Source organism: Canis lupus, chromosome 1, assembly GCF_048164855.1.
Source record: "Canis lupus baileyi chromosome 1, mCanLup2.hap1, whole genome shotgun sequence".
NCBI classification, from domain to species: domain Eukaryota; kingdom Metazoa; phylum Chordata; class Mammalia; order Carnivora; family Canidae; genus Canis; species Canis lupus.
This window is the reverse complement of record NC_132838.1, coordinates 44,055,143-44,069,489: the sequence shown is the minus strand read 5'-3', so window position 1 is coordinate 44,069,489 and position 14,347 is coordinate 44,055,143. Positions and strand designations below refer to the sequence as shown.

The 14,347-nt window shown below is 36.7% G+C and overlaps 2 protein-coding genes across 22 annotated transcripts in view; both read left to right on the top strand.

Annotated features, from left to right (window-relative positions):
• RGS17 (regulator of G protein signaling 17) overlaps nt 1–10,721 on the top strand; it is a 96,223-nt gene extending 85,502 nt beyond the window's left edge. For 8 of the 13 annotated variants that reach the window (XM_072828438.1, XM_072828389.1, XM_072828338.1 and 5 more), the window contains one exon: nt 4,049–10,721. In XM_072828438.1, the coding sequence (XP_072684539.1) occupies nt 4,049–4,237 (189 nt within the window). In that variant the 3' untranslated portion in view covers nt 4,238–10,721. The other 5 variants (XR_012031944.1, XM_072828434.1, XM_072828425.1 and 2 more) reach the window with 5 other exon arrangements.
• Nucleotides 10,722–12,419: 1,698 nt separating this feature from the next.
• The window catches only part of MTRF1L (mitochondrial translation release factor 1 like), a 23,444-nt gene continuing 21,516 nt past the window's right edge, over nt 12,420–14,347 (top strand). For 5 of the 9 annotated variants that reach the window (XR_012031923.1, XR_012031922.1, XM_072828304.1 and 2 more), the window contains exon 1: nt 12,425–12,743. Coding sequence is in view for 4 of the 9 variants with exons in the window: in XM_072828304.1 (XP_072684405.1) it covers nt 12,485–12,743 (259 nt within the window). In the remaining 5 variants the exon portion in view is untranslated. Of the gene's footprint in view, nt 12,744–14,347 lie in introns of all 9 variants that reach the window. The other 4 variants (XR_012031929.1, XR_012031934.1, XR_012031936.1 and 1 more) reach the window with 1 other exon arrangement.

Below are 14,347 nucleotides of genomic sequence, written 5' to 3'. Positions count from 1 at the left end.
AGTGTGCTTGATCAAAAAGGTGTCATGAAACTTAAGGTTAATTATTATCATTAATAGCACTTTTGGGCTTAAACTCTGTTATTGACAAAATGGTTTCACATATATTATTACAATATAAGTCTCACAAGAATCCTTTAGCCACTAAGACAGAGGGCACCATTTTATAGCAAAGGAAATGAATGGATTCTCAGAGGTGAAACAACTGCTTTAGGACAACAGAACTATATCTGAAAGAGAGAACACAGCCCAAGGTCTTCTGATTCCAAATGCGATGCCCTTACAACTGTAATATGTTGACTGGTAAGCCCATTGCCTTGTAATTTCTTCAAGAAACTTCTATAGATTTCTATAAACCCATTCTTAGAGCTTGAGACAAAAAGAAATAGCAATCATAACTATATGCCTGAACTGTCTCTCAGGCAGGCAAGAGAAACATTTGAGCCCTACCAGGAATATATTTGCTGCACTTTATCCTACCAGTGATCTTTGTTCCAAGAGATAAATTCCAATAGTCTTATTTGCAATTTATAACTATTTTCAGTAGAAAATAATCAACACAAAGTAATAGGACTAAAAGTCATATTTATACACAAATTTATACACATGGTATAAATTTGTTAAAACTGATGGGAGAATCAGATATTCTTTATAAAACATCATGAGAAAACTAAATTTAGTTAAAAAGAACATCTCCAGTGCAGAAGCTGTCATTGGTAAAATTTAATATGAACTTATAAAGGGAAAAAAATCAGAATTTTACTTCAAAAAGAATCCTAAATAAAGCAACTTCGATAAAATTAAAAATAAAATGGAAAAATGGAGGAAAAAACATAATCACGATATCTAAAGAATTGTTTAAGGAATTAATCTGATTAATTTTAGGAGGGTTTCCACAAGGGAAAAAGACTTCCATTGAAAATTCATCATTTTCAGTAAAATTCTGCCCCAAATATCCACAAAGTCAAGATTTCCATTGCATCTTGATGGATAGAACAGAAATGCAGGGTCAAATGTAGTGTGCAACCTCTGGCAATGTTCACCTATTTCAATGTTTTCCTCTACTGGGTAGGAAATGTAACAAGATGAAGCAGGTGTATCACTCAGTTTGAGCCAGGTTTTCCCAAGCCACACTAGCAAGAATTCCGTCTTAATCCCCTCCACACCACCTCCACCTTTGTTGAACCTTCAGCAATCATGGCATTTTCCTCCCAACTAGTTTGTGAAGTTGCTGGTGGATATTTGTATGTTTACAAGTCACTTGCTTTTCTTCTTCCCTGGTCTCCTGCTCCCTGTGTGACTGAATGCTTCCAAGTCCCTGAAGTCTATCACAAAGTCATATGAAACTCTTAAACTTCACTTGCCACCTCTCCAACACAGCCTCTGTTTCCAGCACTGCTACAACTGCTGGGTGAATGCTGCCCAATCCGTAAGAGCTGTCTGGTGCCCCATCCCACAGGAGTACTTCTTTTTTTTTAAATGCTGTGACTGCTGCATTGTATCCTCTCTTCCCCTACCTAGATGTGTTTATGAGGACTGTGTACTACCAGTATTCCCATTGCCCAATGGTAGGTCTTGTCTTGTGCTTCTCAACTTTCTCTTCCCTTAGGAGGAGTTATTTATGGGAAACTTCTTTGTCCCTTAAGCCTTGGACCTCAGATTAGATGGGATTATGAGCCATCTGGTTGTGCTTGAATCCAATGATGACTATGGCTCAGGCCCATACTGGGATCCACCCCCACTAATTTGTATTATAGATGTTCCACAATCTGAAGCACAAAGATGCCACCAGATGAAATTATAGATTATTATACCTGTGGGGTTTATCCTTGTTATTTGACCTCTCTACACTTCTTTTGACTGACAGCCTTTCCAAACAAGCAGATATTAAGGTAAATATTTTATGTTTTAAATAGAAATCACAAATGAGTTTTTGTTACAGGTTACTAAATGTTGGATGGTATTACTTTCTCTATGATCTTCCACCTCTGTTTTTAATTTGCAAAAAGTAAAATTATACAATGAGGACTCAAGACATTTAATAATTCAAGGTATTTTATTTCTGTCTCCAGGTAACTAATATGGTTCTAGCTACAAACAATTATACTATATTTAATTATGCTGTTATTTAAGAAATAAATGATTTTCTTTCTTTATTGCTAATGTAACATTTCCTCCTCCATTGAAACAAAAAATTTTCAAGTGTGAAAGTAAGAGCAAAAACATCTACAAAAAGTTTAATGTATTTGGTAAGATGAAATCTTACCAAATAACACCACTTGTCAGTATAAAATTGGCTTAAACTCCAGTGTCAAAATATTCCTGTTGAGTAGAGAGATAAACAATATTTTTAAATAAAAAGCTTAGAAAAAAAAAAAAAAGCTTAGAAAAAAATTCTGTATTTTTTAAATTATTTTGTACTTGATGATGACCTCAAATGGCAGTAACACAGAATAAAACCTAAATGATCCATTTCTGGTACTTTTTTTTTTTTAAGAATTCCTTTAAGACAATATGTAGTTCAGCCAAGAGACTTTTAATTTTTTCTGTAATTTTTTCTGTAATGTTGGTCTAGCTAAGCCACAGAAATTTAGTCTGGATCACTATCTCCCTCCCATAGCAACCATCTCTGGGGTGTAGCAATCAAACCAATGGAATAGGGATCACAGAGCTCAAGAATCTAGCAACATCTGATGGAATATGAGCCACTTCAGTCATTAGGACTTAGACCCCAGGCTTAATCCAAACAGCAGGTGGGAAAAGAAGCCGGAACCAAAAAGGCTTTCGTGAAATACTTATGACAAAACGTTTACCTATAAATATGAAAGGTTTGTATAGTCTTGGGTACCTCATGAGACAGATAATATGGATCACAATGCTCTAGTCCATGTTCAACAGTGAGGAATGAGACCGATCAGGACAAGTTGGGGATGGCTGGCCTCTTAGGATTTGCTAGCATGTCACTTCAGAGCAGAGCTTACTTCTGTTGCCCAAGCATTCCTTTATTACTACTTATTTTTCCCCAGTTCCCTTTCCAGAAGTCCTACCAGCTCCAACAGGATCAGCATTTAGTGAGGGAAAACAAAACAAAAAGCTATCATTTGCAGAATTTTACTTATTTACGCTTTTTAAATAATACTGTACTGATTACTTGTATGGGTATTCTGAATTCCTACTTACATTTCTCCTTTCAAAGACTCCACTTCAAGCAACTGTTCTACTTACTCTTTAATACACAGAAGACATGGAGAATGCCTGCTGTGGTTTTGCTCTTCTGTACCATTTTACATTCCTGGTTTCTTACTTTGATGCTGTAGGATTTGCTGGGATATAAAACCATCAGGAGGGGGTGCCTGGGTGGCTCAGTCGGTTAAGTGTCTGCCTTCAGCTCAGGTCATGATCCCAGGGTCCTGGGATCGAGCCCCGCATCGGGCTCCCTGCTCAGCGGGGAGCCTGCTTCTCCCTCTCCCTCTGCTCCTCCCACCCACTCATGCTGTCTCATGCATTCTTTCTCAAATAAATGGATAAAAAAATAATAATAAAAAAAAAACCATCAGGAATCAGCACTCAGTATCATGCTAATTTTTGCCAAAGAACTACTCTCTGCTAGATTTTTACCTTATCCCATCAAGAGAGTCACCTCAGCAGTCACATAAAAGGATAAAAATTTGTATTCTGGCTAGGGATTTTCTGGTGCCTCAATGAACAGAAATGGATCAAAACCCCCTGAGTTGAATGCATAGACAAGAAAAATCCAAATGAGCCAGGATATCTGTGAACTGAATTTTTGGTTTTAAAGACAAGTTGTTTTTTGTTTCTTTTAATTTAACTTTTGAAGAAGAAAAGTATGCAAGGTTATGCAGCCTTGGAAAAGGTAACCTCAAAAAAAAAAAAAAAAAAAGAAAAGAAAAGAAAAGGTAACCTCAAGATTTTAGGCAGTTGAATTTAACTCTTTGAAGTTTCTTTGAAATGTCACAAACCAGTATTTACTTAATTGAGATCTTTTGGAAAAAAAATGTTATTTAATGTATCTGCTCTTATTTCTTTTTAGGTGAGTCTCGATTCTCGAGTTAGAGAGGTGATCAATAGAAATCTGTTGGATCCTAATCCTCACATGTATGAAGATGCCCAACTTCAGATATATACCTTAATGCACAGAGATTCTTTCCCAAGGTTTTTGAACTCTCAAATTTATAAGTCCTTTGTTGAAAGTACTGCCAGCTCTACTTCTGAATCTTAATTTTCACTAAAAAAAAAAAAAAAAAAAAAAATCATTTTGGAGGGCTGGGATGGGAAATACAAGTAGTTAAATAACACCAGAAACTGAGTTCCTGGAGAACTCCAGTTTAGCATTCCTCAGGCTACTGTGAAAATACAACCATATGGTCTTTGTCTCCATTTTTATCAAGGTGATCCTGGTTAAGTTTGGAGAAAATACCACATAAAAACAACGAATTGCCAAATTAAGTTTGTTTTATTCAACACTCATTCTACTTGCAAGCAAACTGTATTTGTAGTCCTATGAACAGTCTCCTAGTGTATCCCCAGAGACTGCATGTGCAAAGTAAAACTGCTTCATTTGCCACGTAGCTGTTGTAATATTTAATCCAATGGCATAACTTATATCTGTATTTAAGGACTTTTGTGCAATATGGTCTTATAGAAATAATTGCCAAAAAAATTGGCTGTGGTTTGCATTTTTAAATATAATCTAAGACAGAGAAAGCCAATTTTTAAGTTGTAACAATGGTATTCAACATGCTATATACTGTGTTCAGTACACTCATTTTGAAGCCAATATTTCTGTACATGGAAAAAGAGCTATTTATCTCTGTTTGTTGGGAAATCCTAATGGGGGAATTTCCTCTGGTTGTTCACTGCCAAAACTGTGGCATTTTCTTTACAGAATAGTTTGCTATGTAAACAACAAATAAGAAGAAGAAAAGAGAAAAAAAGCACAAAACAATTTGAAGATATTCTATCTCAATGACAAATCAAAGAGTGATAATTGTTTTTAATTGTAATAGAAGAAAATCTATGTATATATCAGATGTCCAATACTGTAATTAACTTATTAAAGACTGGCTCTCCAGTTCTAAAACGGTTGTGTAAAGTATGTACTTTAGCAAGAAAAAAATTACTAAGCTCGATAACTTAGTTTTGGGATATTAAAAAAAAATAGGATTTAATAAAGGAATGCCTACATGTAGCATATAAAACATTTTGATGAATAGCATCTGTCCTGTGGCATATTTTCCTTGAAAGCAAAATCTAATGAAAAGCTAAGTTTTTAACCAAGTGAAGTTTTGTAAGGGTTATGAAGAAGATAATCCTCTACTTCAGACCTTAACTGTTTTCATAGTATCTTCAGAATGACTTATTTTAAAAATGTTAAAACCAAACTATTAATACTCATCCATAACTGAAAGGCAGTACAGTGCTCAAATCTTTAGCTGCCATATTATTTTTTATAAGTACTGGTAAATCTTTAAGACAGAATACTTGCCTGACATTGGCATGTACTTTTGACACTCAAGAAAACAGTATCCTATCATGCACACACAAAAGTCAGTGTCATATTTATATCAAGGTGTTACATTTGAATATTAATATCCCCTGGAGGCTATTTTTTTAACTTAATAAATATAGTATTGAGTCACCTAAAGTGAAAGTTTTAAAAATATTTATATCCACTGAGAATACTGGCCTTATATTAAGGATGATATTAAAATTATAGGTTTTTGTCATTTTTTAACTACCTCTCATTTTTTAATTTATTATACATTTTTAAAAGAAACAAGTTTGGGGTTTTCTTTTTAAAATTTATTTTACTTGAAAGGTTGGCATCGTAAGTTTCTTTTTCCATAAAACTTAAGACATTTCAAGAATTGTTTTTTTAAGTGAATTTGATTTTCTAATTTATATAGAATTCAGGAGATATGGTTAAAAGGGCTATTATCTATTCCCTATGCAAATATTTTAACTGTTGCAGTGTTTGACAAAATGGGATTAAAAAAAGTTTGCAGAGTAGAAAACAAAATGTTCTGTTTACACTGGCGTTGCTGACTATCCTACCATATTCAGCACTTTTAAATACATTATTTATGAAAATGTAGTTAGAATACAAGATAGAAAATATTTATAATAATTTCTTTTAACAAATGCCTGTTTTTGTCTGAAAGTGTTAGTGTGTTAAGACATACTTTATCCATGTCAATTAGATATTTACTATTTGAGTAGTTTTCAGTAATATGTTGAAAAAAAGATAGCTATGAAGATGTTTACAAAAGTCCTATTTTTTTCCAAAAGAGTGAAGAAAAACCTAAAAGAATCATCACTTCTATTGTGAAGTTCTATTGTTCCTAAATTATTTAATTTCTTCTTGATTAGAATTGAGTTTATCATGCTTCTATGATGTATACACATATATGTTGTAATATTATACTTGTTGCTATGTTTGAGGCACAATAAATTGGTGCACATGAATAGAAAATATGTAATATACTATGATACACTGCATGCATCAATCTTTTTAAATGTCGACTTTATATTCTTGTTGTTACTATAAATGATGGTGACCTGCTAGCCATAAGTTATCTTTATAAGATACTTTGGACTATTAGATGAATTGTCTGTTTGACAATACCTTTAATATTTTACCAAATGTAAAAGATAAGGGCCCTTATAAAGAGTCCTAATCTCTAACCTGGGCATTTGTAGAATACAGACTTTGAAGTTAGTATATCCTTTCGAAACCTGGTTTGGAAGTTGGGCTGAGAATGATTCTAGAGCAGATTTACACATTGGATGTTGGTAACCATGTTATGGAAGCACTTCTGCGCTAAATTCCTATTTGGGGGGGAGGGGAGGTTTCTCATTTAATTTCAAAATTAAATTGTTTAAAGTTTCTATCTAAGAGTATGTCTGTATATTTGCAACTCTACCAATTTTTAAAGTATAGTATAACTCTTTCTGTTTTAATTACAGAGCTGTAATAAACACACAAAATGCCCTCAACTGGTGTCTATGCTACCATTCCAAGAGCACAATATTTGTTATGGTAGAATTTGATTTTTCCTAGTGAATATATTCCTCCCTGGGGACAAATTAGCACTTTAGAAGGGTACATTTTGTGTTTTAGATTGTCAGGATATCTTTGTGTACTGTTAGAATCAGCTAATGCACACAGAAAGAGATTAATGCTCTTTCTATAGTGCCTAAATTCAGAGTGTCTATCATTGAAAGAGAAGTAGAGGGTATAGATTATATATAAATATATATAACAAATTGGAGAGCCAGATTTCTTCAGAGATGGATCTTGTACATAGATCACACTAATAATGGATGGATGACACTTCTTCTTCTTTACGCTAAATAATTGTTATTATGTTACTCAATGGTAATATTGATGTTCCAACAGTGTTATAGGGCAGCTCTAAGCACAATGGGTGCACTGGCATATGAACAACAATAGCAAAACACAATTTTGATATCAACGTTATGGAGTGTAAAAATCAAGACCGTAATGTGTTTTTTTTTTTGTTTTTTTTTGTTTTTTTTTTTAAGACCTTAAAATATGTACATAGGATGACCAGCTCTGATATTTGGTCATGGTGCATGGGGTGTTTACTAGTGTCCTTTAATGCTGCCTAAGTTCTTACAGAATGAAATGCATATCATATATTTACCTAATAGTTCAGTTTTGCAAAAGGACTATAGAAATAGGTAAATAATGTTTATATATTAGGGGCAAAAATACAATTTCACCCCATTAAGCTGACTTAAGATAATACCTGATTCTTAGTTTTGAACGTATCCATTTTTTTCTATACACTTTTAACATATTGAAAAAAAATGTCATATCGTAATTTGTTACAAGTTACATTTGCAAAAAATACAATCTATCAGATGCTTTGAGGAATAAATAAAGAAGGAAGAAATGTTAAATACAATCAGAAAACAGGAAAATAAGAACTCTTTCAATAGCCACCTAAAATTTCTTAGGCCTAAAATGCCTATAGATAGAACCCTAACAAACATGAATTTTAAAAACTTTGGAAACAATGGCAAATTATTTCGAAAGGTGGTAAGGATAGTTCCGGAAAATTCTCTTTCCTGTGTATTTATATTAACAGCATATGACCCTAATTTTCAAAATATATTATGCAAACATTTATATTTGCATGCTCTTGTCAGTTCTTTTTAAATTTCTGACCAATATAAAATGCTTGTTCTCCTGAGAAAACAGTATTAAATCTGTAAAAGTTTTAGTTATTCCTCACTTGTTACTACTGCAAATATTTATCAATAAAACTGATACCAAAAACATGGCTGCTGATCTTCCCTGTAACATTCTTATAGTATCTTTGAAACACATGATAGTGCGCAGACTGAGATTGTCGTTCCCAAATACCAGGCTTTACTTATAAATTTGAAATCAGGTTACCTTTCTGTCTCATGTGACTTTGGGCAAACATTATATTGAACCTCTCTGAGCTTGTTTCCTCATCTTCAAGTAGGGATACTCCATTTACAAGGTGGCCATGAGAATTAAAAGAGGTCAACATGGAAAGCATAAAGTGTGACATATATTTATTATTATCAAAATTCTCCAGTTCAATAATTATTCTCACTTCAAAAATATAGGAATTAAATGCCACCTTAATGCACTTTTCTCTTCTTTTGGAAGTATACTTTGAAAATGATTTAATTATTCAAACAAATACAACCATGCTTATTTCAAGACGGAGGACCATATGAATCTGTTACTGCTTTGTTCATTAATATGATTCAAATTCAGTCTGCAGTTCATGAACATCACACTGGACCTACAACCAAGAAGTAGATTTTTTTCAATGACACACATACATGGATATAAATATATAGATGTGTGTATGCAAATGTGTATATAATATTGTAGGCTTAAAATAAATGCTTAAATAAGATAAATAAAAAATAAATCATTTGAAAATTTTATTTCCAAAGGAAATAAAAAACATTCCCAAGGATAGGAAGAATATAAACATCAAGTAATTTGGCAAATAAATATGTGGAAGTAAAGCTAAAACTAAGTTATGAGAGACTATTAGAAAACATTGATATTGGCATGGAATAGAAAGCATTCTGGTATGATTTTTAAAACAATTTTACCATGAAAATATGAAATTAAAAGAAAAAAAGTGGTTGTGTGTTCATAAAATTTTTCATTAAACCTTTTATTTTAGAATAGTTTTAGATTCACAGAAAAGTTGCAAAGATAATACAGAGAGGTTCCATATACTGCACACCCATTGTGACACTTGTCACAACTAATGAACCAATATTGATGCATTAAGTCCACACTTTATTCAGATTTCCTCAGCTTTTAATGTCTTTTTTCTGTTCAAGGATTTCATTCAAGATACATACAACATTTAGTCATCCTGTCTTAAGTTCCTCTGAGCTGCAACAGTTTCTCAAATTTTTTTTTGTTTTGTTTTTGATGACCCTGACAGTATTGAAGAATACTGGTCTAGTACTTTGTAAAATGTCCCTTAATTGGAATTTGATGTTTTTCCCACGATTAGACAGGTGTTACCAGTTTCTGGAAGACCACAGAAGTAAAGTGCTATTTATATCAAAGGTACATACCATCATCATGACTTACCACTGTTACTATTGACCTTGACCATCTGGTTGAGGTAGTGTTTATTAGGTTTCACCACTGTAAAGCAATACATTATTAAGAGATCAAATTAGAGGTAAAGATACTGGACATTAACACTGAGCTAAAAAAATTCTAAGCAGAATCCTCAGCACTGCTATTAGGTTCCATTAAATGACTGCTAACATATACCATGAAGAAAATACAATAAACTAGAAATTGAAATGGGAAAATAAAACTCCAAAACTATAGCTTAAATATTCACTTAATGGAGGTGAAAGTGAATTTTCTGCCTTGAACTATCTTTACTTTATCCTCTACATCCCTTGGATAGTAAAGATTTTAATTGTCAGAAGAGGTAATTTAAATCTATTATTTTTTGCTGAGTGCTTTTCCATATTGTCCTCAACAGAACAATGAACACTGATTATTGAAATAATGTGAAAGACTTGATTTTTTTCCCCCTTGCTCTAACCTATTTGTCATATATACAACTTCTTGCATATGATTTTAGGGTGTTTGCTAAATATAAAAATAATTTCAATGTGTTTAGTTTTGTAAAATTTATCATATCGAATGTGTGCAATTTTTTACTACCATGTTCATTGTACTTAATCTATATATCCATATTTTGTAGTCTGCTAATATTAGTGGACCATAAAGGAGTTGTGAATGCATGAATGCAACTTGAGACACATGCTTGGTTATTTGGCACTGTCAGAATACTGTAGGTACTTATAAATTGAATAGATAATCTAGATTATATTTCCTCCAATTTAAGTTGTTTTGGGTTTTTATTTCCCCGCCCTTGAATCTATGTTATCTTTTTACCTCTGTACAAATAATAGACTTTCTGAAAATGCTAGAATCTTCAATATGTAATACTCAAATTTGAGCATGACAGTAATGTAAGGAAATTCAGAAGTCTCAAACTATTTTTTTTTTTTGAGTTTTCAAAGTAAATCAAACTACAGTTGTTTTCATTTGACTATATTGTGGAAACCTATGGATATTATTGTAAGATGCACATGCATTACACTTTTTTAAAATGTTTTGAATTAATAAAGAATTCACCATTGTATCTGTAGAGCAAGTTACTGTTTCCTCATTGGTGTAACAGAGTAAAAAGTACACTTATTTATATTACTTAAATTGCTTATGCATCTTAGGGAATATAATTTCTGGCTGGATTCTTTACAGTGTTCCATAAAGTTATCGCTTCTCACACTTTTTCACCTTTATAAATAATAAAGTATATTCTTGAAATAACTTGTTCTGAGAACTCAGCTGAGAGAGATTAATCGTGTTGAGTTCAAATGACTCCCGCCATTTCTATGGTTTAAAAAAAAAAATTCAAAGTGGAGTTTAGATTTGGGAAATAACTGATTCCAATAAAGTTAAAAAATGGCCTGCTCAGTCCTGTTCTACACTCGGATCAGAATTAAAATAAAATGGGTTTCAACCACTATCTCAAACAATTTTATTAAGTAATGTGGCTTGAATACACAAAGTGAAACCAATAATTGAGGTAATTACTTGGAGCTTTTAAGTAGCAATACCTATTTTCTGCTCTATATAATTTGGAGTCATCTCATTCCTCCACTTTGCATTTGTCTGTAGACCTAAGGAATGAATTGAGACAATGCAAGCTCACTTTACAAGAATTTTACTTCACCTTAATAGTTTTGATTAGACGACTTAGGGATGACCTAACCTTGTAAAAGGCTCCCGTATATACCACTTGATTAAAAAAAAAAACAAACCAAACAAACAAACAAAACCCCACGAGTTTACAGTATTTCAGCTCTCTCAACAGTGAAAACATTTAGAACATCCTGCGCAAAGCAGTTAGGTAGTGGGAGTTCCCAGGCTGAGTCAGCCTTTGCATCCCCAGGACTGTCTTGGTTTTATTTATTCCTTTATATCCGTCCCTCGGGTGGCTCTGAAAAGCTCTTTTGAAAGGTGCAGAGCATTATACAAACAAACCACAGTATCCCAGGCACCAATCCGCTAGCTCAAGGTTTTTGGAGAGAGATGGAGGAGGTTGGGCTACCGAAGGCGGGACTCTGAGGCTCGCTGCGCTGTGGTTTACTGGTTACCGATTGAGGAATCACTCAATCCCTTTCCAAGGTAGCTAACGGTAACTAGGAGTGAGGATGGATGGGCAGCAGACTCGCTGAGGAAGGAAGGAAGTTTGAAAGCGAGTAAATGACGTGGCACCTAAGGGGGCAGGAAAGCGGATCTGGGGAAATCACTCTCCTGGCGCTAGTCCCGCCCTCATTAACACGAGCCTTACCCACCGTCGAAAAGAGGCACGAGCAGAGAAAAAGGAAGAGCCGTAGCCGCACGTACACACGGCGATGCCCAGCCTACAGCTCGCTCTCGGAGACGAAAAGCGCGGCTGGCGCTGGAGGACTTCCGGGGCTGTGTCCTCAGCTCCCCTCCCTCCCCTGCCGAGTCCTCACTCGGGGCTCGGGAACTACAGCCTCGACGTCAGAAAACCGCGTGGCAGGCTGCAGCCTCCGCCTTCCAGGACAGCACAGCGCCCGAGGAGACTCAGAGAGGCGTTTCCGACCCGGCTTCTAAAGAGGCCGACGGTCCCGGGACCCACTCCCACCACTTCCCGCCCCGCCCCCTTCCGGCCTCTGCGAATCCCGCGGTATTTAAATGCCGGCCGGGAAGTTCCCACCCAAGCTTTCGGGAGGCCCTTTAAAACTGGCGCGCGCGCCGGGCGGGGGCGGGGCCCGCCCAGTTCTCGCCGGTTTCCAAACTCCGCGAGGTGTCGCGAGACTCGCTGTCCGAAACTTCCGGCTTTGGTAGACGTCCCAGGTTGCCCCCTTAGCGATGCGGTCCCGGTTTCTATGGAGTGCTGTGCGTCCTCTGTGGGCCCGCCGGCTGGTCAGCCCCGCCCGCCGGCACCTAAACTGCGGGAGCCTGCCGCTGGAGGAGCTGTTCGCCCGAGGCGGGCCCTTGCGGACCTTCCTGGAGCGCCAGGCAGGCTCCGGAGCCCGGCTGCAGGTCAGGGGGGCTGAGCTGCTGGCGGCGGCCCAACTGCTGAGCGAGAAGGAGCGGGAGCTACAGGAGACCGAGCAGTTGCTACGCGGTGAGGGCCGGGCCCAGGGGGACGGGCAAGTTCTGGGCTCTTCGTTGGTCTTTCCCGCTAAGCCGCTGGTCAGGTGTTCACACCTCCCGAGTTAGTTCTTTACTCATTTGGAATTCTTTTTTTTTTTTTTGGTTTAGATCGGAGGTGGAGGCGTCACTGTGTGCGTTCTCACCTCATCGTCGCCTGTGTGAACCCTGTGCTCACTGGACACAATGTTCCGCCCCCTTGTACAGGATTTCAGTGTATTGATAGCCTACTGTCAGCAGATCTTCAGCTCACCAAGGACACACAAGGGACTGTCCCCAAATAAGGGCTTGAGACCAGTGTTTCTTAGAGTTGTGGTAAAGGGGCCATCTGCGATATTCAAGAGAGGTGCACGCTAAAACCAGACTTTGGACTCAGAGTCGGAGACCTAAAAAGATGCGCTTTTAACGGGTTTCCTAAAGTGATCGGTGTGCATTCGACTACTAATGGGTCCTAAGTTTCTGCATTTCTACAAACTCCCGGGGACCGCGCTTTGGCTAGTATGGCTCTAGAGAGGGTCACAGTCTCTTCGGGGAGAGAAAATTAGTACTAGAGCCGCAAAATGAGACGAGATATCCGAATAGACACCTGGGGGGAGCAAGGAGAACTTGTTGGGAAGGCCTCGTGCAGGGATAAAGGGCCACGCTACAGGATATTAATAATAGTTTATTTAACCGCTATTGATCTTTTACCACACTCTGGCCTTTGCGTAACTGTTTTCACGTATTAACTCATCCAGTTCACACATCAAACTATGAAGTAGGTACTATTAGCCTCATGGGCCAGGAGAGGAACATGAGAAATCGAGGTAAAATAACTACTCAGGCCAAACAGCTTTCGAGGAATGTGGAGTTTAGACTGGGCTGACTCCAAATCTTTAATCACTGTACTCTTTGTTAACCAAGGAAGAGGAGAGGTTATCAGGAGTGGCAGGTTGAGACATTTTCTAAGGAGAGTAGGGGGAGAGATGTGAATACTAATTTTAGAAAGTTGATTTTGGGACGCTGAGGTGGCTCAGCGGTTTAGCGCGCTGCCTTCAGCCCAGGGTGTGATCCTGGAGTCCCGGAATCGAGTCCCACGTCGGGCTCCCTGCGTGGAGCCTGCTTCTCCCTCTGCTTGTGTCTCTGCCCCCCCCCCCATGAATAAATAAATAATCTTTTAAAAATTTAAAAAGTTGATTTTATCCTGTTGGCAGAAGAGAGCCAGTGGAAGCTTTTAGATGGGGGAGTGAATGATAGAAATGGCTTTCTTGCTAGGAAAGCTTGATTTGTGGTAGTTTCAAAGTCAAGCTGTAACGAGATTGCAGATGCCATGGAAAACAGAACATCAATGCGGTAGTTTAGGTGAGAGAGAGTCTAAATGAAGTTATTTAAGAGAAAAGGTGGATGCCCAGAAAGGGCGGGGGGGGGGGGATTAATTACGCATATTGGGAAAAATACTTTTGGGGAAAAATTAAATTGGTTTCATAGCTTAGACCAAGCTTAAAATCAAGTGGATTTAAGGGTTAAAACTAAGCCTGAATAATCAGCATATACTTGACAAAGTAAAGCTTGGGAGCAGATGAGAATGCTCAGGAAGAA